The sequence below is a fragment of the Hyperoodon ampullatus genome (genome assembly GCF_949752795.1).
Source record: "Hyperoodon ampullatus genome assembly, chromosome: 8".
Taxonomy (NCBI): Eukaryota; Metazoa; Chordata; class Mammalia; order Artiodactyla; family Ziphiidae; genus Hyperoodon; species Hyperoodon ampullatus.
Window position 1 is genome coordinate 55,271,128 of NC_136921.1, and position 26,270 is coordinate 55,297,397.

The 26,270-nt window shown below is 38.9% G+C and overlaps 1 protein-coding gene across 1 annotated transcript in view; it reads left to right on the forward strand.

Moving 5' to 3' along the window:
• Nucleotides 1-26,270, forward strand: part of THSD7B (thrombospondin type 1 domain containing 7B) — a gene marked incomplete at both ends in the record, with an annotated part of 801,311 nt that overhangs the window by 402,420 nt on the left and 372,621 nt on the right. The window contains 2 exons of the mRNA XM_079709630.1: nt 5,823-5,952; nt 10,476-10,579. Of these exons, the coding sequence (XP_079565756.1) occupies nt 5,823-5,952; nt 10,476-10,579 (234 nt within the window). The remainder of the gene's footprint in view (nt 1-5,822; nt 5,953-10,475; nt 10,580-26,270) is intronic.

The following is a 26,270-nucleotide window of genomic DNA, read 5'->3' on the forward strand; positions in this document are numbered from 1 at the left end:
CAGAACTAGAACAAAAAATTTCACAATTTGTATGGAAACACAAAAGACCCCGAATAGCCAAAGCAATCTTGAGAACAAAAAATGGAGCTGGAGGAATCAGGCTCCCTGACGTCAGACTATACTACAGTGCTACAGTAATCAAGACAGTATGGTACTGGCACTAAAACAGAAATATAGATCAATGGAACAGGATAGAAAGCCCAGAGATAAACCCACGCACATATGGTCACCTTATCTTTGATAAAGGAGGCAAGAATATACAGTGGAGAAAAGAGAGCCTCTTCAATAAGTGGCGCTGGGAAAGCTGGACAGGTACATGTAAAAGTATGAAATTGGAACACTCCCTGACCCCATACGCAAAAATAAACTCAAAATGGATTAAAGACCTAAATTAAGACCAGACACTATCAAACTCTTAGAGGAAAACATAGGCAGAACACTCTATGACATAAATCACACCAAGATCCTTTTTGACCCACCTCCTAGAGAAATAGAAATAAAAACAAAACTAAACAAATGGGACCTAATGAAATTTAAGAGCTTTTGCACAGCAAAGGAAACCATAAAGAAGACCAAAAGACAACCCTCAGAATGGGAGAAAATATTTGCAAATGAAGCAACTGACAAAGGATTAATCTCCAAAATTTACAAGCAGCTCATGCAGCTCAATAGCAAAAAATCGAACAACCCAATCCAAAAATGGGCAGAAGACCTAAATAGACATTTCTCCAAAGAAGATATACAGATTGCCAGCAAAGACATGAAAGAATGCTCAATGTCATTAATCATTAGAGAAATGCAAATCAAAACTACAATGAGATATCATCTCACACCAGTCAGAATGGCCATCATCAAAAAATCTAGAAATAGTAAATGCTGGAGAGGGTGTGGAGAAAAGGGAACACTCTTGCGCTGTTGGTGGGAATGTAAATTGATACAGCCACTATGGAGAACAGTATGGAGGTTCCTTAAAAAACTACACATAGAACTACCATACGTCCCAGCAATCCCACTACTGGGCGTATACCCTGAGAAAACCATAATTAAAAAAGTCATGTACCAAAATGTTCATTGCAGCTCTATTTTCAATAGCCAGGAGATGGAAGCAACCTAAGTGTCCATCATCGGATGAATGGATAAAGAAGATGTGGCACATATATACAATGGAATATTACTCAGCCATAAAAAGAAACGAAATTGAGTTATTTGTAGTGAGGTGGATGGACCTAGAGTCTGTTATACAGAGTGAAGTAAGTCAGAAAGAGAAAAACAAATACAGTATGCTAACACATATATATGGAACCTAAGAAAAAAATTGTCATGAAGAACCTAGGGGTAAGACAGGAATAAAGACACAGACCTACTAGAGAATGGACTTGAGGATATGGGGAGGTGGAAGGTAAGCTGTGACAAAGTGAGAGAGTGGCATGGACATATATACACTACCAAACGTAAAATAGATAGCTAGTGGGAAGCAGCCGCATAGCACAGGGAGATCAGCTTGGTGTTTTTTGACCACCTAGAGGGGTGGGATAGGGAGGGTGGGAGGGAGGGAGATGCAAGAGGGAGGGGATATGGGGACATATGTATATGTGTAACTGATTCAGTTTGTTATAAAGCAGAAACTAACACACCATTGTAAAGCAATTATACTCCAATAAAGATGTTAAAAAAACAAAACAAAACAAAGCAAAAACCTGAATGCTGAATATGACCATTCCAATGTTCAAGGCAAAGGAAACAGACACACGTTCACTTAGAAACTCTTAACAGGTGTCTCCCAGATCCTGTTGGCGTTTCCCTTCATCAGGATCCTCCCTTGTTTCTCTCTCTCTTCAAAGACACGTAAATATTTCTTAATTGCTGTACAGTGCCAATCAGTTTTCTCTTTAAAAAACCTGAGCTCATTTCTAAAAGTTTGTTTTGCCCATAGAACCCACCCTTCTCAGCCTTCACCTGAACATCTACAGGGCATGATAATCAATGCAGCTATTTTTCCCAAACTGTGAATTATTTGATCTGGGATTACACCATAAATAGAATACCTCTATGTGTGAGTGTTCACTGTGTGTGGTGTGTGTGTGTGTGCACGCTTGTGCATGCCCTGTGAAGGGAGAGGCATTGATCCATGCTCTCTCTCAATGTGGCGTAAAGTCAACCCTTTAATTTTTCCTATTGTCTTCAATCTTTATTTCCGGTCTCCTAAGATAACACTTGGACAAAACACACACACACACACATATTCATGTATACAACTGAGGGTAAACAATAATTTTCAGAGTAAGTACAGTGTAATTGGAATTATTTGACAGTGGTGGAAGAGACTTTTTCTTTTTCCTAAAGGCACAATTATTTATCTGGATTGTCCCCACCCAAATTAAGATAGATTGTATTAATATATTATTATACAGAACTGTTTTAATTACACTTTTTCTTTCTTCTTAAGCTTCTTTTTCCATAGTCCTCACTGGGCTTTAACTACATTTAAAAGGGGCCACTTATACCATTCCTCTCTGTCAAATAGTAGCAACTCTCCTTTGACTTTATAAGCATGTCTTGGCAGGAAATCGGTGTCCCACTCATATGGGGTAACTGGGGAAAATTCAATGAAGGAACTGTTTACAAAGGAGTGGATGGGGTTAATGTAAACTGACAGTACCTTGCTAGGGAAAGTTGGGAGCCTGAAAGTTGATACAGGTAGGAGCAGTTAGAAGAACTCAGAGAAAGTAGCTGCAGGAGAGCACCACTCCATAGGAACTGTGGCTTTGTGAGTTGATTCAGAGGATGAGATCTGGAGGAATAAATACCCTGATATCTCTCTCTTTGTCTCTCTCTCTCTCTCTCTCTTTCTCTCTGTCTCTGTCTCTGTCTCTCTCTCTTTCTCCTTCTCCCTCCTTTTATCAACTTTTTTTCCTTCCACTATGTGCCCCAAATCACTTAGGGCCAAAGCCAACCAGAAGCCAATGCACAAGGTGGCCACTAATACATACCTTCTATAGTCAGATCTCTCGGTACAAAACAAGTTAAAGAAGAGCCAAAAAACTGAAGTAAATGGAAAAGACCCCATGCATCTCCTTAACTCAGTTCAGGATCATGAAATATACAAGTGTGTTGGTCTCCCCTTTTCATAATCTCTTAAAGTGGTAGAAATGAATTTTAAAAGCCCCAGTTCCTTGTCAAAAACAAAAGGAGAGGACCACCAGTGGGTGAGAGATCTAAACTCATTTATGAAAGATTCAGTGGACAAAGACTGAAGAGCAGAGAAACTGGCGATGCAGCACGGGAAGCCAGGACCTAACTTAGCAGGAAGTGGGTGGCAATAGACGAGGAAGCTCGTCTACCCAGGAAGACTCTTTAGAACCCTGCTGACTGATCTGATGGAGGACGGGAATGAGGAGTGGGATGGAAAAAAATACAGGTTATTTAAAGCCTTTAAATAACTGGGAGAGGCATAAAAATAGCGATACAATTATAAAAAATTGAAAGATGGTGCAGAGTAAATACTCATCAGTTATAGCAGAAAATCAATAGATGTCTAAAGTTAATAAAATGAGAAGCGATGACATGAACATATTATTTATAGATTTGGAGGTAACCACAGAAGAACTAAATACAGAAAGAGTTCAGAGTGTTCTGGGAGGAGGAGGACAGGGAATGGGTTATAGGTCAGTTGCTTCTCACTATAGTAAGTCTTTTTGTGCTACAATTTTTTAGAAACCATGTGAATATATAATATTAATAAAAGCTCCTTTTTTGTCCTTTTGTTTTGCTCCACTTAGTGTACTGGCTTTCTAGAAATTTTCTTCTTTATATGGTTATGTCCATTATCTGTCTTTTTTTTTTTTTTTTGGTATAAGTCTCCTAGGTTCTTTTTAAAATTAATTTATTTTAATTTATTTTTGGCTGCGTTGGGTCTTTGTTGCTGTGTGCGGGCTTTCTCTATCTGTGGCGAGCAGGGGCTACTCTTCATTGTGGTGCGTGGGCTTCTCATTGCGGTGGCTTCTCTTGTTGTGGAGCACAGGCTCTAGGCACACGGGCTTCAGTAGTTGTGGCTCGCGGGTTTAGTTGCTGCTTGGCATGTGGGATCTTCCCAGACCAGGGATTGAACCTGTGTCCCCTAGGTGGATTCTTAACCACTGTGCCACCAGGGAAGTCCCCATTATCTGTCTTAAACCTAAAATTTTTTTCAGTTTTCTCCTATGCTTCCCCTTCTCTCCATTCTTTATAACCCTCTCTGTGCTTCTCCCCCAGCCCCTAGAAGCACTGGCCCACAAGCCTTACACACACACACACACACACACACACACACACATCTTCCTCCTGAATGCAATTATGTGTCCTTCTCTGTAAAGTCCATGCACCCTTATATCTTAGTGCCTTTTCTCAAACTGTTCCCTTGACCTGAAATGGCTTCAGGCTTTAAAATTTTTTTTTCTTTTTTTAATTGAAATATGGTTGTGTTAATTTCTGCTGTACAGCAAAGTGATTTGGTTGTACATATATATACATTCTTTTTTTTTAATATATTCTTTTCCATTATGGTTTATCACAGAATGTTGAATATAGTTCCCTATGCTATACAGTAGGGCCTTGTTTATCCATTCTGTATACAAGAGCTTACATCTGTTAATCCCAAACTCCCAATCCTTCCCTCCCCCCAGTCCCCCTTTAGTAACCACGAATCTCTTCTCTATGTCTGTGAGTCTGTTTCTGTTTCATAAAAGTTCATTTGTGTCATATTTTATATTCCACATAAAGTGATATCATTCGGTATTTGTCTTTCTCTTTCTGAAAAAAAAATTTTTTTCTACTTAGCCCTCAAGTGCCAGAATAAAATCTGCCTTCTCCAAGGAGCTGCCTTAGATTTCCAGAGTTAAAAATGATTACATTTTCTTCTATACTGTCCTGACACTGTACCACTGTCTGAAGCTTTTTACTCTACAGCGTCTCATAACTAGTTGCGTATCTATCTGCCCCCCTCTTCTTTCTGTTTAATTGTAAGTTCAAGAATTTGTATCTGCGTATCAAGTGCAATATCTTACACATGGTAATTAAAATAGCTGCTAAACAGCATCATTGATTTTGGTAGTTGCTGTTGACTAGAAGGCATCTAAAGATTATGAAATGAATGCCCTCCCATGTTAAAGTGAACATCAGCTGTCTTTTTATCGAGGCGCCTGTTACCACTTCTGCAGCTCAGCAGAATCACCAGCAAGACATATGTCTATGTTTCATTCTGTCATAATTTTAGTGCCTCTTCTCTAAATTCCAGTTATACCCATATTATCTCAGGTTATGAGGAATAAGAAATCAAATAAACTAATACCTATAAATAAATATGCTACTAATGTATTAATTTTAATAAGGGTATTTGCAGAGTAAAAAGTAGCCTAAAGAAGGAAGTGTCCCCCCTGAGGGAGTGAATTGCTAATAGTAAAATATTAGCCCCCTGAGCTGTTGTTTTGAGATTAAAGAGCATTTCTGGAGTTTCTCAGATTATGCCATAGAACTTTTATGCCAAACGTAATATAGATTCTGATTAATTTAAAATATATTAAGACAGTGGGAAACAGTCTTCACATATTAGAACATATAGATTTGAAATTACAATTATTAAGTGTGACGTGTCTTCCTCATAGAAGTAAGATTGTGTATTAATCCCTGGTCTTTGCTTGTTATTCTCATTTCCCAAGTAGTCTTTCCACAGGTTCTTATTTCTTCTCTTTTTTTTTTTTTTTCTTTTTTCAATTGCTCCCTAACCCTGGACTTTTTTCTGCATCCACATAAAAGGGCACTATAATTTTATTTTTTCTTTACTTCAGGAAATGCCACAATAAAACAGTCTCGATACAGGATTATCATCCAAGAAGCAGCCAACGGAGGCCACGAATGCCCAGATACCTTATTTGAAGAGCGAGAGTGTGAAGATGTGTCATTGTGCCCCATATATCGGTAATTAATTACCCTTTTAAATAATCATTAGACCTTAGAATAAGTCATGACCTATTTCCTTTCATATAATATATGATTATTATATGAAATACTTGTAGTCAGAAATACAAAGAGGTAGTAGCATTGTTTATCTTCAGATATCTCACTGTTTTCCCCTCTTATCTGGAATAGATTTTGAAAGAGTAAAGAATATGAAAGTCTAATTAACAGGGGAAAAAAAGAAACAATCATGTTTTGATTGTAGCTGAGCTGCTGGAGCTCCGCCACCCAGGCAGTCAATTTTCAGGATCCGGATCCGGAGAGATTCAGGAGGTCCTTACTTGCAAACACACACACACTCACAACTTACCTCATTCTATTGTTCTCATCCTAAAGCCTTTAATCAAGAACTAAGAACAAATGTATACTTCTATAATAATTGTGTATTTTAGTTCAAAAATGGTTGTGGTTTGCAATTTTTGTCATATACACATTTTAAGAAATCTTAGAAAAAAGTTTAACCTATGGAGATATTTTTGTTTTTAGAAGAAGAAAATGATATATTACCTATATGTGCCCCTTTGGCAAGTTGGTGATTACTATTTATAAAAACAATACCTGAGGTTTGTGTGTTTAGTCATAACCTTCCATTCTTTTAACATTGGATTGAAACACTGCTTTAAAGTACTTCTGGATTAAATTCAATCACTGTTGAGTTTTACTTATTTGTGAAAACAAGACCATGGTCTTAAAAATTGCGCTGTTATCAGCACACTTAAAAATGCCTTTAGCGGGCTTCCCTGGTGGTGCAGTGGTTGAGAGTCCACCTGCCGATGCAGGGGACACCGGTTCGTGCCCTGGTCCGGGAAGACCCCACATGCAGCGGAGCGACTGGGCCCGTGAGCCATGGCCGCTGAGCCTGCGCGTCCGGAGCCTGTGCTCCGCAACAGGAGAGACCACAACAGTGAGAGGCCCGCGTACTGCAAAAAAAAAAAATGCCTTTAGCAAAAATGTCTAGTGTTTCTCTTGATTATTCAAGAAACTGTATCTTAAAGCTATGGGATTCAAGGGCTAATCTACTCAGAAAAATAGGTTTTGTTTTTGTTTTGGCCATGCGGCTTGCGGGATCCCAGTTCCCAGACCAGGGATTGAACCTGGGCCCTCGGCAGTGAGACTGCAGAGTCCTAACCACTGGACCACCAGGGAATTCCCCTTGTTTCGTTTTTTAAGAAGACCTCCCGCTCGTTAAAGCTTAGAGTGTCATTGAAGAAGTCCAAATTATGATCAACTGCATCATCCTTTCCTCCCATTGTTTCTATCCGATGACCAGTTTGGGGAGGATGTGAATAAACACTGGAACAAGCCCAGACTACCAGTTTTTGCTCATTATCCACAGGGCCATTGTGGGAACACTGTCAATATCCCTCCTTTTGTACCACGTATAAATATGGAGACTTCTGAGCTCAGCAAGAAGAGCTCTCAGGGAAGGTAGCCAATTGAAAAAATTAGCCAAATCAAATATTTTTAGACATTTTATGAACCCAGTGCTATTATAATCAGAGAAAATCCTGGAAACTGTTAGTGGGCTCTCCTTCCTATTGTCCACTCTCTTTACTCTCGTGTTGCACTTCAATTTAGTCACTCATATTTGAACTAGTTTCCATCAGTGACCTCCTGCCATTTTCCCCAGAAATCAGTTCCACTGTACATGGATGGGATGATTGTATCATGTCTCCTGATGCGTCGTTTAACATGTGTCCAAGTTACCAGCGTGAGTCTATGCCCTTAGTCAAACATCCTTGAATTTTGCATAATATGTTTCCAATTTAGATTTTGCTTTCCCCTCATTGGTTTGTTAGGGAGGCAAGTTAATGTAGACCTTTATCATTTTCTTCTGATTCTTCTTTTTCTAATTCCATTAAGGTGAGACATTCTCATGTTTACCAAATTAAAACAGAATCAAAATGCCTATAAAAATTTTTCTGTAAGTTTGAGCATTTCCCACCATGTTAAGTTAGTAAGTGTTGGAGAGGGGAAATTTCCCCCTCTACGCTTCTTGAGTTCTTGTGGCTGGCCTAATAATACAATTGACATGAGACAGATTAGCAGGAGAAAATGAAACAAATTTTAATTCATATGCATGGAGGTCCCATAGAAATTGTACCTTAGAAGTGGCCAAAGCAGGCAACTTTTATACTTTTTAGACAGAGCAACAATAAATCTGTGAAGAATTGACAGGATGAAGAAACGTAGGTTTTGGGTGCTCAATCTTGACATGAAAGAGTTTGGGCTTGGGGTAGTAAGTTTAAATAGTAACAAGGTTTGTTTATATAGCCCCGAATACCCTATCTCTGGGATAAGGGCGTCCTTCTACCTTCAGATGTAGGGAGGGCACCTTTCACAGGAGAGATCTATTTCCTGCTTTCAGGGAGATGGAAGGGCAGGTCAGAGTGTCCTTCTTACATTAACCATTTTTAAAGTAACTTGAATTCAAAATAATCTATGCAATTGAGGCACATTTTGGAGTGGCTGATATAAGCAAAAGGGAAGACAGCATGGGCGATGTGCCCCTGTATAGAATTGGCAGTAGGGTGTCCCCAGGAGTCTGTGGCTGAGCATTGAGGGCTTTAGGACTGACAGCTGGCCTGCCCTGACGAGTGCGATCTCAGACATGTCACTTAACATCTCTGAGCCCAGGCTTATCCTTCTAAAACTAAGAGTCTAGCAAGAGAGTCCTGGACATGTCTTCCTTTTATTTAGCATGCTTAAGCTAGATTGTATTCCTTGGTCTCACTTTAGAAAGTCTTTTGTAAACTTGAGGGATCTGAGTGAATGACATGTCCTAGTTGAAAAGCTAAATTAAACCCCCTACCATTTCAGTTTCTGTGTTTTGGAACTATGCTTAATGCGTCTATGCATCTACAAAGTAAATTTCTACTACTTAAAAGTAATAGGTGATTTCTTTAAATGTGACAGGTTTTTCTATTTACCTGTTTCCTGATTTCTCCCTAGCGCTTCGGTTATTCTCATTATGGAGGCCACTTGAATGAGTTCAATGATATGTATTTTTTACTTTTATATTTTAATGTACTTTGCTTGATTCTGAAAGATGGTCTGTTATCTATCCCTTAACACCACCACTGCCTCACTTACCTCCAATTGTTCAAGACACCTGAGACTCACCTAGTCTAGATGGGGGAGAGGTGGTGGTGAGTGCAGAGATTAAAGCCGGGCTATGTTAAGTGATCTCCACGCGCTGTATGAATCTATGTTCACATGAGTAAGAGAATCCTTTGAAGTGACTTTTCCTGAGCAAAGAAAGTTTGCTCCATGTTCTGATATATGTTATTTTTTTCTTTTGCTGAGACTTCTTTTTTATTGTGGTAAAATCACATAACATAAAACTTACCATCTGAAACTTTTTTTTTTTGCTAAATTCACTTTTTTTTAATTGAAGTATAGTTGATTTACAATGTTTTGCTAATCCATAATGGAAAAGAATATTAAAAAAAAGAATGTGTATATGTGTAAAACTGAGTCACTTTGCTGTACAGCAGAGATTGCCATCTTAAACATTTTTAAGTATACAATGTAGTAGCGTTAATTGCATGCACGTTGATGTGCAACAGATCTCTGAATTGTTTCATCTTGCAAAACTGGTCAGTAATATTTTTGCTTCATGTTTCTGTTTCATTTTTTGAAGTAACATCTCTTATCAGAGGTATTGGCACATGTGAAAAAGGGTAAAAATATACCTAGTGAAAGAGGAGAATCTGTGGTTACATTTAGAGTTTGGGTTTTTTGGAATATTCTGAAGACACAGGTTTAAGGGCTTAAATCATAGTCTGTCCTGTGGGTCATAAAAGTAGAGTTTTGTTCACCTTACAAGAAACACACACTGGAAAGCCAGAAGGATTCCTTAGATACTGTTTCCTCTGTGGAGAAGAAATATTGGTAATTCCTCAGAGACAGATCCATTCCTCTTCCCTGAGAGGAACTATCACATAAGATAAGTCCCCATGGCCCCCCACCTCCCTTTTACTCTATAACCTATTGAGACATTTGAGCTATGCCAAAGTCCTAGGAAACACCTTGTGAAAAATTTGAAGCAGAAGATCAAGTGTGAAAGCTTGCACCCAAAATTTTCACGTGTTCAAACCTTGATTCTCTAATGCTCCAATGGGACAAAGGGATTTTCTCTCTTTTATTTTCTTTTACTGTTTTTCTTTAAACAATTTTTAGTTCGTAAAGAGCTAAGCCTTCTAGATTTGTTCTATGCTTCTAATGCTTTTTATGGCCACTTTGTGTGCAAAATGTCCACATTTTAAAAAGTGGAATTATTGCATTAACCATGGATCTGGGGCAGAGGGACTGTTACCATCCCTAGTGTGTGCCAGAGCTCCCTTTTATGACGTTGGTTTCAAATCCATTTTTATTGAATTACTACCTTTATGTTTTTGGATTTCAAATTCACCTATTTCAAATATTTCTTCTGTATGTTTGTCATGGTGAAATTTCTAGTCTGCTATTCTTTGTCATCACAGGTGGAGGCCACAGAAATGGAGCCCCTGTATCTTAGTGCCAGAGTCTGTCAGGCAGGGAATAATGGGCAACAGTGAAACCTGCGGAAAGGGGGTGCAAACAAGAGGTAAGGGAATTTTAAAAGTTTTTCTATTCAAATGTAATTCAAAATTATGTTGCTCTTATAAACTGTTGCCCAGTTTTATATTTGAATAAGTTGTGATCTTATTGGATTGGATTATTTATATTTATTACTGTTTGAGTTTAAGTTTGGCATTAGTTAATGCTGATAGTTTAACCATAACTAACTAGTGCACCTAAGGACTAATGCAATGTAAGCAAATATCTGTTCTCAGCCGTTAGCCTACACCAGTGCTGATGGTCCAAATGCATGTTGGATATTAGTCAAGGAATGAAGGATGTGTCAAGATTGGACCCAATAGTACATATTGTACTTTTTAGGTGCTCATTAAATATTTGTTGAATGAATTAACTAATCATAATAATCATGACTTAAACCTGGTCGTTATACACATACTTAGAGTATGTTTTACATGTAATATACATAGAAAGGAACCATTAAGATTTCTGGAAGATGCTGTGAATAGGCTTCTGGATCTGAGTAAAAGTGCCTTTTATCATCAATGTCTAGAAGGTGTGGCATTTTGAAATCTCTGAAAACCACTCAGAAACTCATCAGATTGCTCACTGTTTTGTTTCATTCATAATCTAGATGCCAATGATATGAGGTTTGATAAAAAGTACTTTATTCTTTTTTTTCATTATATTTATTCTTTTTTTTAATTAGTAAAAGTTTATTGTGCACACACCAAAAAGACAGTTTGCAACCAGGGAGCACTCAGACCAAAGTGCAGAATGAGAAGAAATGCTTTATTCTTAAAAATCTGACCACTCTGTTACTAAAGGGATGTACGTAGCAAAATCAGACCTTGTAGGACCAACTGCATATCGCTGGTCTCATAATTCAACTAAAAGGCATATTGAGAATTGTTTTTCTTCCTGTTGGATAGGTTATTGTATTAATCAGGACCAGTCATCCCAGCTAGCACAGTAACTTCCTTCTTTGTTGATTCACAGGCATAAGAAGCCCAGTGTGGGTGGGTGGCAGTTTTAATTTCTAGTTCAGTGGAATCATTGCTGTGTTTTTAGTGGAAGCATTCCTCCCTTTGGAAATAAGCGCTTATAGGGTAGCAGAGCATAAGATTGCAGAGGAAAAGAAAGCAAAAATTTTACTAGTGGATCACTATGGGTAATAATAGGTTGTGCCATTCTCATTCCCACCCTTGACTCCTGGGCCTGTGAATCCTGGCTATGGGAGGGAAAGCACCATATATTGGATGCTTCTGGAAAACTTTTTCCCACCCTGCTAGGTATTGCCACCTAATTGGTACTATAAATGAGTCTTCAAAAGACCTTTTCACCATTTTATCAAGCCAGCTGCTTCAGGATGGTGGGGAACATGGTAAGACCATGAATTCAATGAGCATGGGTCCATTGCCACACATCACTTGCTGTGAAGTGAGTTCCTTTATCGGAAGCAGTGCTGTGTGGAATACCATGACTATGGACAAGGCATTATGTAAGTCCATGGATGGTAGGTAATTTTGCTAGAAGCATCATGTGCAGGAAAGGCAAATCCTTATCCTATTTGAGTAAGAACCTATTCTGGTAAGAACAGAACACTACACCTTCATGATGGAAATAGTCCAATGTAATCAACCTGACACCGTGTAGCTGGCTGATCACCACGAGGAATGGCGCCATACTGGGGACTCAGCATTGGCCCCTGCTGCTGGCAGATTGGACACTCAGATGTGGGTGTAGCCAGGTCACCCGTGGTAAATGGAAGTCCACGATGCTGAGCCCGTGCATAACCTTCCTTCCTACCACCATGGCCACTTTGTGCATGACCTCATTGGACAATGGCAGGGGTAGCTGAGGACAGAGGCTGACTGGTATCCACAGAATGGGTCATCCTATCTACTTGATTATTAAAATCCTCCTCAATCCAGGTCACATTTTAGGGAGCATTCACATGGGACCCAAATATGTTCACATTTTTGGCCATTCAGAAAAGTCTTTCCACGTACCACTTCCCTAAATTTCCTTGTCACCAATTTTCCAATCAGGTTCCAAGTCCTTGACCATCCAGCAAAATCATTGGCCGCAGCCTGTGGATCTGTACATAATCCCACATCTGGCCATTTCTCCTAAGCAAAGTGAACAACCAGGTTTACTGCTTCAAGTTCTATTCACTGGGAAGGCTTCCCTTCCCCTCTGTATTTCAGGGGTATCTCAGAAAAGGGCTATAGTATTGCAGCTGTCCATTTAGGGGTTGTGCCCACATATCATGCAGAATCATCCATAAACCAGGCCCAAGTCTTCTTTTCCTCTGTCAGCTGATTGTGGGAGACTCCGTAAGAGGACATACATGCAGGCTGGGAGAGAGAAGGTAGTTTAGCAGGAGTGGGGACCATGGGCAGTTGGGCTACTTCTTCATGTAACTTATTGTGCCTTCAGGGCCTACTCGGGTTCAGTCACACATATACCACTTCCATTTGATGATGGAGTTCTGCCGTGTATACCCTACCTTGTGGCTTGATGGGTCAGATAATATCCAGTTTGCATGGTAACTCTGGTAGCCCATGGTTAAGCATTCAGCCCCTACTAAGGCTGTAGCTGTCCCTCAAATGGAGTAAAGCTACCTGCAGAGGATGGCACGGCTTTGCTCCACAATCCTAAGGACCTAAACTGCAATTCACCTATAGGAACCTGCCAAGGGCTCCAGGCAGCATCCCTGTCTGCCACTGTCACTTCAAGCACCATTGAATCTACTGGATTCAGTGGCCCAAGTGACAGAGCAGTCTGGAGCTGTTACAGAGCCTTTTCTTTTCTGGATCCCACTCAAAACTAGCAGCTTTTCAGATCGCCTGGCAAATGGGCTAGAGTAAATACACACCCAAATGAGGACTATGTTGCCTGGAATCCGAAGAGGCACGATAGATGTTGTGTCTTTATTTTGGTTGTAGGAGGAGCCAGATGTAGCAACCTGTCTTCTCCTTAGAAGGGATATCTCAACATGCCTCACACCACTGGACCTTTAGACACTTCACTGGGGTCGAAGGCTACTGAATTTTCTCAATTTTTTTATTTCCCACTCTCTGACATGAAGATGTCTTACCAATGAGTCCAGAGTAGTTGTTTCTTCTTGCTCACTAGGTCCCATCAAGATAGTCACCAATGTAAAGGCCAATGTGATATGTTGTTGAAGGAAAAGTGATCAGATCCGTGCAAACTAATATATGAAATAGGGCTAGAAGTTGATAGGCCCCCGAGGAAGGACAGTGAGAGTATATTGCTGGCCTTGCCAGATTAGAGCAGACTGCTTCTGGCCGTCTTTATTTTCTCCAAGTACATTAATATTTGGGGTCAGGGCTCCAGCATATGAATTTTAGGGGTTAGAATTCAGTCCATAATAGTTACACCTTGGAAATGATGTCCCTGTGGGAACATTTGCAAATGTAAATTTGATTTGCAAGGTAGTTTGATTCAGGGCTGCTAGGAGGCTATACAGTGATTCTGTAATTTACAAGAAGGGAGCACTTCCTGAAAACATTTTACTTCCATATGTCAGAAAATTATAATAATATAATCTTGTTATTATAAGACTTGTGCTTGCTTTCTGCTGCAAAGTTGCTATAAAATATCTAGATCAGCAAAGTCTACATAAATAGTCTTTTAAAAATGGTACCTTTGTGCAGGGCACAACTTAACTCTATATGGTGACCTGGACTTTGATGCTCTGTGATACTGGAGTATCATTAGGGTTTGTTTTCACTTCAAAGCCATTTAGTACATTCTGCAGAGACATTGCTCCTAAACTATGTGGAATCTTATCCTATAACGGTAAATTATTCTGTCTTAGAAGTATTTTAAATGGATTCTGGCTGGAGGCCAGATCGTCCTTTAAAGTAGGCAAAGTAAATACCTGAGTTTTTCCCAAGTTAGACTCCACCATTAGAGAATTCCTTGTGTTTACTTGTTGAGAAATTTACACTTTTAAAGCAGTAGAATAGGTCTCCAATTTTAAGACAGTGGAGCCAAGATATTTCTACTCCCATCTTTTCTCTAAAATTACTTCAAAACCAGCAAGGAAAACATGAAAGAGTAACAAAAAAGTAACCTTCAGTGAGATCCCCTTTATAAAATTGCTCCTAAAAATAAGAAGTGCAATAAGCTCACCTTCAAGTAAGTTAGGGCCATCTGTAACCTCAATCATACTGTATGATGTAGAAAGTGGATGGAGATATAGGGAAAGTACTTTGCAGAGCAGGATTATACCTAAGTGTTGGCGCAGTTGAAGGTGTGGAGGCTGAAGAAAAACGATGATTTGGCCTGGACAACTCTGGAAAGGCACCACCTCTGCAAAAGGAAGTGGGCAAGGCTGTGTGTGTGTGCACGTGTGAGCGTGTGTGTAGGGGATGGGAGAAAAATCAGGAGCTTTTGAGAGCCTGACTAAAGAGCAGTGAACACTCTCCACACCCAGCCCTTCACCTTGCAGAGTCAGGCTCCGACCTATCGCTATTTTTGTGGGAGCCTGGAGGTTTATTCTCTGTGGATGTTAGAACCAGAGAGGTTGTGGACTTAGGACAGCAGGCAGAGGAGGGTGGAGGCAAGGGGCTATACTGAAGTCAGAAGGATCAAAGGAAAGTCTGAAGAAGGAATTAGGAGACCCTCAGTCCCTTCCTCCCCGGCTTGGGCATTCTGGTCAGGCAGCTTTTACACCCTTCAGTCCCATGGAAGCCCGACCAAGCTGGAAACACTTTCCATTTAAATTTCTATTTCAGGATTTTTTAAATCAGAGAGGGAGGCATGAATTCAGGCCAGTTTGGGATTATAAATTCTCACAAGAGATTTTGGTCCTCTCACTACCCAATGTTAAATGGTAGACATGTAAATGGTCTTGCCAAGACATGTTACTTGGCATGTCTATTTCCAGTCTACCCTTATACTGAGGGCCAGCCTTTGTGGTCATCACTTCTAGTATGGGGTATTTTATGAGGTTCTGCATAACAGTTCTTGAAGTCATGAAAGTGGAAACTTGGTTCTCCAAAATTTAATAGAAACCCTGAGGATAAAGGTTGTCTCTCTTGCTTACCTTGCATCCCAAGTTTTTACTTTGTTTTGTGCTTTATGGGTTCCTTTCCTCTGGGCCAGCCCAGCAATCCATTTAGAAGATATATATTTGATCCAGTGTTTTTTTTTTCTTTTTCATTAGAAAGGGCCTTTTATGATTTCTAAGCCATTAAACTGCCCCAAACAGAAGTGCTCCTTGTTTTATCTCATTGTGTTTATATTGCTGACCCGGTTAATTGACTTACAGTAAGAATACATTTATATAATACTTTAATACTTTTCTAATCAAAAAAGAAGAAAAAGAAAAGAACACAGAAGGGCAGATAGAATTACAGCTGTCACTAAGCATTTATACCATCTTCAAGGAAATGGGAATTTGGGTTCCATTGTCCTAGCTGTCCAGTCCTTCAGGGAGAGCTGGGTATTCTCTCTGCACAGCTTCTTGTGCTTTATGTGAATTAAGAAGGGACGATAGCTCAGCTTCTATGGCAAATGAAAATATAAGAGGAAGAAACTTAAATATTGCAACATACTTTGATGTATCTGTCCTTCATAGGGTAGAATATCAGTACTAAAACAAGAAAAAGTGAGGATGCTGGGGGAGTGAATTTGTCTATGGATATGATCTGATTCTTGTTTTGCTACTCACAGTGACTACTTTAAAACTGGCTTAATGGACTTGCCAGTATTTTTCTTTAGGATAGTGCTTTCCTCTCATTCAAAAGTTTATGCGTATACTCTATCACAGCAGAGAGACTTGACATCTATGACACTGTAATGGATACAGAGTAGGTGCTGGAGATCAAAATTGTGCTGCCTTAGATATCCTTGACTTCCATGAAGTACCTGCATTCTTTTTTTGGTTTGTTCTCACTGAACAATGTTTATGTGGACCAAAGTAAGAAGATCTCGAATCTTCTGTCAAATCTTTTTGTTCTTCCTTAAATTGGTTTTTGTTACTGTGAGAGGCATAGGCTTCTTCCACAGTAGTTTTGATGGAATCTGTGTGTTTCTTTTCATTCAAAGGATCGCTTTATTTTTTAAGTTGAGTTATAATTAATATACAGTATTGTATGTCTCAGGTGTACAACATAGTGATTTGATATTTTTATTCACTATGAAATGATCACAGCAATAAGACCAGTTATCATCCATCACCATAAAAAGTTGTTACAATATTATTGACTATATTCCCTATGTGTACATTACATCCCCATGACTTATTTATTTTATAGCTGGCAGTCTGTACCTCTTAATCAAGGGATCTCTTTAAAAGGTGCTCTTCCAGAAAAAAAAAAAATTGGGCAAAGTCATCCACTTTCAGAATAAGTTCTGGATTACTTCTATTTTTAAAAGGCAGGGAGTTAGAAATAGGAAGAAGTTAAGTTTACAAGTATCCTTGCATTTTGAGAGTCTGGATGATTGGACTTTTTATTCTCCACATGGAGGCAGTCATAGTCATTTAACCTTAGAAGTTGCACAGGTTTATTTTCTGTCATATTCATCTACATAGTTCCAGCAAGAAGTCGTTTCAGTGGATTCAGAGAGAAAAACAAACATACAGGATTCAACTATGACTGAAAAATAGTCTAAGACAAAGACAGCCACTGTCATCTCCATATTTGGTGAGGGAGGGAGACGGGAAAGGTAACTTCTTCCATTTGCTTCAAGATTTGAACAAAAATGAGCTACATAGCTATGAACTGTGGGCATTTCCAGGAGACTCAGGAGTAACTCTAGCTACCTCCAGAACTCCATCCATAGATGTAACTGTTTCTTTCTTTTTTTTTAATTATTTATTTATTTATGGCTGCATTGGGTCTTCGTTGCAGGCCGCAGGCTTTCTCTAGTTGCAGCACGCAGGGGCTACTCTTCATTGCGGTGCAAGGGCTCCTCACTGCGGTGGCTTCTCTTGTTGCGGAGCATGGGTTCTAGGCATGCAGGCTTCAGTAGTTGTGGCCCGCGAGCTCAGTAGTTGTGCCTTACAGGCTCTAGAGCACAGGCCTAGTAGTTATGGCACACGGGCTTAGTTGCTCTGCGCATGTGGGATCTTCCTGGACCAGGGCTCGAACCCATGTATGCCGCCTTGGCGGGCGGATTCTTACCCACTCTGCCACCAGGGAAGCCCTGTAACTGTTTCTTAAATGAGCGAATATATTTGGTGATACCTTTCCAGTCTATTTCAAGAAGGGAGTGCATGACACCACTTGTGACCCCAAATCAATGTACTAGGGTTTACAATCTAGGCAGTGAGAAACACTATTTTCAATAACTTTCATGTTTTCATTTTTGATAACTGAGTGCTCATCTCATAGGAAAAAAGATCAGACCCCATTATTCTTTGTATCAAGTATCATTCTTGGAGGGATCTCTAACCAGTTCTGACTTCAACATTAGAAAAACCAATTGGAGGACATAATGTTCTTTGCTAATTTATCTTATTAATCAGTCCCTGATACCAAAATGATTCATTATAAATATTCTAAGGAACTTTAAAAAATCTCTTCTAAATATAATTTTTTAAAGTGTGAAAATAAAAGAAAGATCAGGTTAGAGTATAGAAATTAAATTAACAATGTAGGGCAACTCTCTAAGTGAAAATATCCTCAGATTTTAACAAAAGAATATGTTTTATAATACCATAGGCATTGGTTTAGAGAGTGAAGTGTGGGACTTATAGCACAGATTGCATTTTAATAAGTGAATAATGATTCTGAGAGTTATTTTTCATCTCCTTTTCATGTTTTAGGGTAGGATTAGCTTCGTGGCTTTCATGGTTGCTGCAGGTAAAATCTGTACATTTTTCAAAAATTGGCAATAAATTAGAAATAAATATTAAAGGAAGTGAGTGACCTAAGGCATGATGCTTTAGTAACATAATGTGAACTAAGATTCAGAGATGTTGTCTCATGCCAGCCTCTCTGTTTTTAACATAGTAAGTTATAACGCAAAGCACAGAGTAACTCCTCTGTCTGCTTCCCCGCTACCCACATCACCAGCAGGTATTTCCCTGATGAAATGAGGAGTGGGGATGGGAAGGGGGTATTTTTTTTTTTCATTTGAGGAATGCAGTTATTTGCTAAACTAGGAGCAATAATTTTCTCTTCTGACTGCATGGCTCTTAGTTACAAAACTATCTTCTCCTTCAGGAATGTTAATATGAATTTCAAAGTCTACTGCAAACTGTGTAAATGTAATAGGATTAACCTTCTCTTGTTCAGAATGAGAATTCAGTATCTTCAGATAGATGTGAATCTCCTGGCTTCCCTTAGCTCTCAGGTTACTAAGGTCAAGGTATTCATTTCTGTTTGGCCCAGGGGCAATGTTAAGATTGTGTCAAAAGGAAGTTATGTTTTTACATTTTAATTTGCATTTCTAAAGAAAACAGAAACTTCAACATTCTTCTAGTAGCAGCAAGACGTGAAGGAGCCCCCCACTTTAGAGAAGCCCTAAAAATTAACAGAGGAGCATCAAAATTCAGACAGACCTTTGCTCTGGATTTGAATATAGCTGACCCTTGAACAACATGGGTTTGAACTGCATGGGGCCACTTATATGCCCTCCATATTTTTCAGTAAGTATGCAGGTGGCCCTCCATTTCTATGAGTTTTATATCCAAGGATTCAACCAACTGTGGATCAAATTTCAATCCATGGTTGTTTGAATCCACAGATTAGGCATTGGTTTAACCAGTGGATATAGAGGGCCGATTGTACTATGCCATTTTATATAAGGGACTTGAGCATCCATGGACTTTGGTATCCGAATGAGGGTCCTGGAACCAAAGGCTTTCATACACCAAGGGCTGACTGTAGATTCAGAAGTTGCAAAACAGGTGATTTTTTTAGGCCAACCGTGTGTTGAAGGATTCACATAGTGGGACACAAAGCAATCTTTTAACACAGACACATGAAGAATGAGAATTAAAAATCTATTATAGTCAATTAAACTCAGTACATTTATAAGATGATTAACCTCTTAATAAGATATTGAAAGTAGGAACTGAAAGTAGGAAGACTGGGGTGGGAGTCATTAAGACTTTATAATTATACTGCAAAGGGTTTTGAAAGCCTGTACCACAGTAGCAACTTTGGGAATGGATTACAAGGAATATACATAAAAGGCATTTTATGGAAAAATCAGAATGTTTAGCTGCATGTATATACAGAGTAAAGGATAGTGAAGAATTTGAAAGATTCAGTGGTTTTAGGTCAATGAAAATGGACAGTATTGTCACAAAAAAAATGATATAATTGACATAAATAACCAACATAAAAATGGGAAGAGAGAGAGAGAGATACAATATTTGAGTATTGTTAAAAAATTCAGCCTAGTAAATTTGAGAATCTAATTGGCTTTGTTAGGTGATTCATGAATCGGGCAGCATCCCATCTAGCAACTAGAAGGATGCTCCAAGGGGTTGTACAAAATGGAAGGTTTATATAGGAAGAAGGATGGGGTAAGGGAGCTATTAACAAAAGAAAGGATTTTGAAGCCAGGACTTACTTTTTTGTCGGAAGGGAGGTGATGTTGGGGTTGATCATGCATATTTTCCCTTCTTCCTCAGGGGTTGCAAAGGGCCTGTATGGCAAAGTACCTCACTGGTGCAGACCAGCAAATTCTAGACTGGTACATTTCTGGAGAAGGTTGAACTGCAGTTAGGTTAGGTATTAAATCTGTGTTTGCTACCAAGTTTGCACATGTAACACCATTTTGGGACTGCGTTTTTTCTCTTTAACAATTACCCCCTTTTGATCGGACTATCAGCCTAACTGAGAAATATGATTAAAATTTAAGGCATTAGCATTACTCTCAGCTATTGCTTTGCAGCTTTGCCAGTCTTTGGTGGGATAATAATAGGTCATGATGTTTTTGCTAAACCCTGGTGATATTCACAGGCCAAAACTTCAGATCCACAATTTTTTTTTCTTTTTTTAAAAATTTTATTGGAGTATAGTTAATTTACAATGTTGTGTTAGTTTCAGGTGTACAGCATAGTGCTTCAGTTATACATACACATATATTCATTCTTTTTCAGATTCATTTTCCATATAGGTTATTAGAAAATATTGAGTATAGTTCCCTGTGCTATATAGTGGGTCCTTGTTGGTTATCTCTTTTATATGTGGTAGTGTGTGTATATTAATCCCGAGCTCCTAATTTATCCCTCCCTGCCATGTTTCCCCTTTTGTACCACATCTTCTTTATCCATTCATCTGTTGATGGACACTTAGATTGTTTCCATACCTGGGCTATTGTAAATAATGCTGCTATGAACATTGGGGTGTGTATATATTTTCTTTCTTCTTTTTTTTTTTGCATTCAGTCTTTTTTTTAATCAAAGTATAATTGATTTACAATTTTGTGTTAATTTCTGTTGTACAGCACAGCAATTCAGTTATACATATATATACATTCTTTTTCATATTCTTTTCCATTACGGTTTATCACAGAATATTGAATATAGTTCCCTGTGCTATACAGTAGGACCTTGTTTTTTTTATTAGTTATGTATTTTATACATATTAGTGTATATATGTCAATCCAAATCTCCCAATTCACACCACTACAGCCCCCTCCTGCTTTCCCCCCTTGGTGTGCATATATTTGTTTTCTACATCTGTGACTCTATTTCTGCCTTGCAAACCGGTTCATCTGTACGATTTTTCTAGATTCCACATATATGCATTAATATACGATGTTTATTTTTCTCTTTCTTACTTCACTCTGTATGACAGACTCTAGGTCCATCCACCTCACTACAAATAACTCAATTTCATTCCTTTTTATGGCTGAGTAATATTCCATTGTATATATGTGCCACATCCTCTTTATCCATTCATCTGTCGATCGACACTTAGGTTGCTTCCATTTCCTGGCTATTGTAAATAGTGCTGCAATGATCATTGTGGTACATGACTCTTTTTGAATTATGGTTTTCTCTGGGCATATGCCCAGTAGTGGGATTGCTAAGTCATATGGTAATTCTATTTTTAGTTTCTTAAGGAATCTCCATACTGTTTTCCATAGTGATTGTATCAATTTACATTTCCACCAACAGTGCAAGAGGGTTCCCTTTTCTCCACACCCTCTCCAGCATTTATTGTTTGTAGATTTTCTGATGATGCCCATTCTAACTGGTGTGAGGTGATACCTCATTGTAGTTTTGATTTGCATTTCTCTAATAATTAGTGATGTTGAGCAGCTTTTCATGTGCCTCTTGCCCGTCTGTATGTCCTGTTTGGAGAAATGTCTATTTAGGTCTTCTGCTCATTTTGTGATTGGGTTGTTTGTTTTTTTAATATTGAGCTGCATGAGCTGTTTATATATTTTAGAGATTAATCCTTTGTCCATTGATTCGTTTGCAAATATTTTCTCCCATTCTGAGGGTTGTCTGTTTGTAGTTTCCTTTGCTGTGCAAAAGCTTTTAAGTTTCTTTAAGTCCCATTTGTTTATTTTTGGTTTTACTTCCATTACTCTAGGAGGTGGGTCAAAAAAGAACTTGCTGTGATTTATGTTAAAGAGTGTTCTTCATATATTTTCCTCTGAGTTTTATAGTGGCTGGTCTTACATTTGGGTCTTTAATCCATTTTGAGTTTATTTTTGTGTATGGTGTTAGGGAGTGTTCTAATTTCATTCTTTTATATGTAGCTGTCCAGTTTTCCCAGCACCACTCATTGAAGAGACTGTCGTTTCTCCATTATATATCCTTGCCTCCTTTATTAGTTGACCATAGGTGCGTGGGTTTACCTCTGGGCTTTCTATCCTGTTCCATTGATCTATATTTCTGTTTTTGTGCCAGTACCATATAGTCTTCATGACTGTAGCCTTGTAGTATAGTCTGAAGTCAGGGAGTCTGATTCCTCCAGCTCCATTTTATTCCCTCAAGACTGCTTTGGCTATTCGGGTTCTTCTGTGTCTCCATACAAATTTTAAGATTTTTTGTTCTAGTTCTATAAAAAATGCCATTGGTAATTTGATAGAGATTGCATTGAATCTGTAGATTGCTTTGGGTAGTATAGTCATTTTCACAATATTGATTCTTCCAATCCAAGAATATTGTATTTCTCTCCATCTGTTTGTGTCGTCTTTGATTTCTTTCATCAGTGTCTTATAGTTTTCTGAGTACAGGTCTTTTACCTCCTTATGTAGGTTTATTCCTACGTATTTTCTTCTTTCTGTTGCAGTGGTGAATGGGATTGTTTCCTTAATTTCTCTTTTTGATCTTTCATTTTTAATGTATAGGAATGCAAGAGATTTCTGTCCATTAATTTTGTATCCTGCAACTTTACCAAATTCAGTGATTAGCTCTAGTAGTTTTCTGATGGCATCTTTAAGATTCTCTATGTATAGTATCATGTCATCTGCAAACAGTGACAGTTTTACTTCTTCTTTTCCAATTTGTATTCTGATTGCCATGGCTAGGACTTCCAAAACTATGTTGAATAATAGTGGTGAGAGCGAACATCTTGTCTTGTTCCTGATCTCAGAGGAAATGCTTTCAGTTTTTCACCATTGAGAATGATGTTTGCTGTGGGTTTGTTGTATATGGCCTTCATTATGTTGAGGTAGGTTCCCTCTATGCCCACTTTCTGGAGAGTTTTTATCATAAATGGGTGCTGAATTTTGTCCAAAGTTTTTTCTGCATCTATTGAGATGATCATATGGTTTTTATTCAGATCCACAATTTTTAAGTTGGTCATTCTTGTTGCTTCTTTTCTCATGTTCTCATCTTCGGGAGATCATTTTCCTACTGGTCAGTGGCTGCAAACCAGCATCTGAAACTTTTGAGAGCATACAATGCACCAGGGAGACTACTATGATAATTATAAGCAGGATAGTTGCCAGTGTTCAGAGTGCACTTCAGAGCCATGGTCCCCAAGATCTAAATCAATCAAAGAAAGACCCTGCTGAAGGAGACACCCTTTTAAGCCAAGTGGTTTAGTCATTGATTTTACATAACTGAGTTTCAACTTCCCCAGAAGTGTCAATCCAGGTACAGCAAGTACAGTGCAGCACAGACACCTCCTTGCTCAACCAGAAGATAATCAAGAGCTATCCTATTATCATAAACAAGCTTGGTGTGAGAGTCCAAGGGTTTTTGCTGAACAGCTAGTATCTTTGTAAAGGAATCTGCAATGTCTCCAAGCGTTAAGGAAATGTTCCTGATCATACTCTCATTTGTATTAACTCCTAACCAGGGAAGTGGGGCCCTGCCAAAGGAAGCAGTTCTTGAAGCATGAATGCCTCCTGGTAGGCCCTTTCTGGAACCATTAGGGACACAGTTAGATAGCCTAAGAGGCATAGCCCAGCTTGGAGCCAGCCATCTAGGCATTCATAGGCCCAAGGAGAATGATAACCACCATAGACAAACACAAGACCTGTCAGGGCACAACCCATTCCTGTTAGGAGGTACGATGAATGGATTCATTCACAGGGACTGCTTTGTTTACCCATTCAAGCCAGGGATCAGTAAGGTTTTTAGCACATATGAAAAGACAGTATCCTAGCCTGCAATAAAGAGGCATCCTAAATTCTAGAGGTTACCCCCCCACCCCCTTAGCAATGCCTGGAAGATAGAAATGACAGCATTATCTTCCCAGGACAAAGACAGAATGAAGGAAAGAAAGAAAAGAAGAAAGCGTTTCATGTTTAGCTAAAGGAGGAGGTCTTGATCTAGCATCTTGAGCAGAAGCAATCTACCTACATTCATGTCAGCTACTTCTCTACTCCTCAGTTTGATTCAGTGGTCTCCAGCATTTGTATAGGACCAGGTGTCAGGTGGAGTCTTCCTGAACTGTGAGATGTGTATCAATACTTTCTAGTTTTGCAGCAATGTCAGTGGTCAGGAGTACTTGGTGAGGTCCTTTCCTTCAAGGTACTTGGTGGGGCTCTATGTCTGCCTTTGTTCTTAGTGATTCCAGATCAGAAGTGTAGGAGAAAATTGGAAACATTAGTTTGGTGAGTCATAGCCAGATATTTGAGGCAACTAAAAGAATTCAATATCCAAGTTTGCAGGTATCTAACAAAACCTCACAGATAGTTAACAGGACTAGAATCTAATATCTACAAAGCTGCAAACATAATTTTTCTCTCTACAATTACCCCCATTTTTCACCAAATATAATCACAGTAAAATTCATTTGTTTATATATGACTTGGCCTAGTTATTTATGTAAGTGAAGCAAGAATAATGATTGACCGTATAAATTATTTTTTAAGACACCTTTGCTGAAACCTTGTAAGCAAGGTACCAGGTTCATTTTTTCCAAGCAATTACTTGAAGCTGGCTGGTCATATCTGAGTCTATGATCATCTCTCTCAAATATGACACTGCAGTCAAAGCCATGGTGATATAGCCACTGTTTCCAATTGCGTCCTGTTACTAGGAGAATAGATTCTTACTGAACTTATGCAGACAAATATATTGTCATGAAAATAAGAATATTCACTGAGCGTTTCTGAATTCTGGAGGGATCAGGTAAGGAGAAAAAGAAAATGTTTCATCTTTGTTCACAAAGGTATACTTTACCAAGTTGCTGTATGTCATAGGTAGCTTAAGAGAAAAGGTCTCCTTAAATCTGGAAAAACAAAACATTAGAGCATCCTCCTCAGTTTATGTAGTTCCATGTAAATAATACTTGTTCTGCTTGAATCCAGTTTTTCCATTTGTTCTCTCAATCTTGCCTGGTGATTGAGGGTGATAAGGACAGTGATAATTCCAAGAAGTTTGCAAGGTTTTCATTAAGAGTGGTATGATTTGCCCAGTGAAGGGGTGTCTTGATCACTGAAGATTGTGGAAGGTGTACCTCAAGTGGGAAGCATTTTCTAACAGTATTTTTTGCCACTGTGAGGGCCCCAGCCTTATGAGAGGGGATGGCTTCAACCCTTCTGGAAAACATACATACAATAAATACATACTGACAACTCATACTAAGTGGCAGTTGAAAAAAGTCCCACTGTATGTGTTCAAAGGGTCCAGAGGGAGGAGGTCTAAGGCCTCTAAGGATGAAAATAGTTTTGCGTAAATGCACTATGATGGGTGAAGAAATGCAAAGCCCTAAATTGGAGTTTGCCAGAGAGCCAGGAATAACCAAGCAGCTGTCTTGGGTTTTCTTCCCGTGGTCCCAGCTGTCTGTCTCATTTACAGCCGTTGTTTACCCATCTTAATCTCTCTGATTCAGGAGCAGACTGTTGCCATGTCACAAGGACATCAGGACGGCAAAAGTCTGGCAATGAGAGGTTATTTTTTGCAGAAGTAGAATGGACTTTATCCACATGTGCCACAATCTTTATGGATTCTGTTGTTGCTGCCTTTATTTGAAAGTTAGCTAGGGTACTTCCCTGATTCTCAGGTTCAGTCCTCTTAGTGTGAGCATCAATTTTGATGACTGACAACAGTTTATGCCAGGACATATCAGATTTCCAGGAATTTCACATAATTTCACCTATTCCTAAACAGACACAACATCACAACTTCTCATTTGACAATGTTTCCCATGTACTTTAACATATCAAGTAGCCTAATTAGCTTAACAAATCTTTTGGAATGTTCCAGGGGTTCTCTGGAAAAATCCCAAAGTTTCTTCCGGGTCATAAAGACTTTATTTTTAGAATTTGCTTTGGGGAAGTTTGTCAAAGATATCAAAAGTTTTGGACAT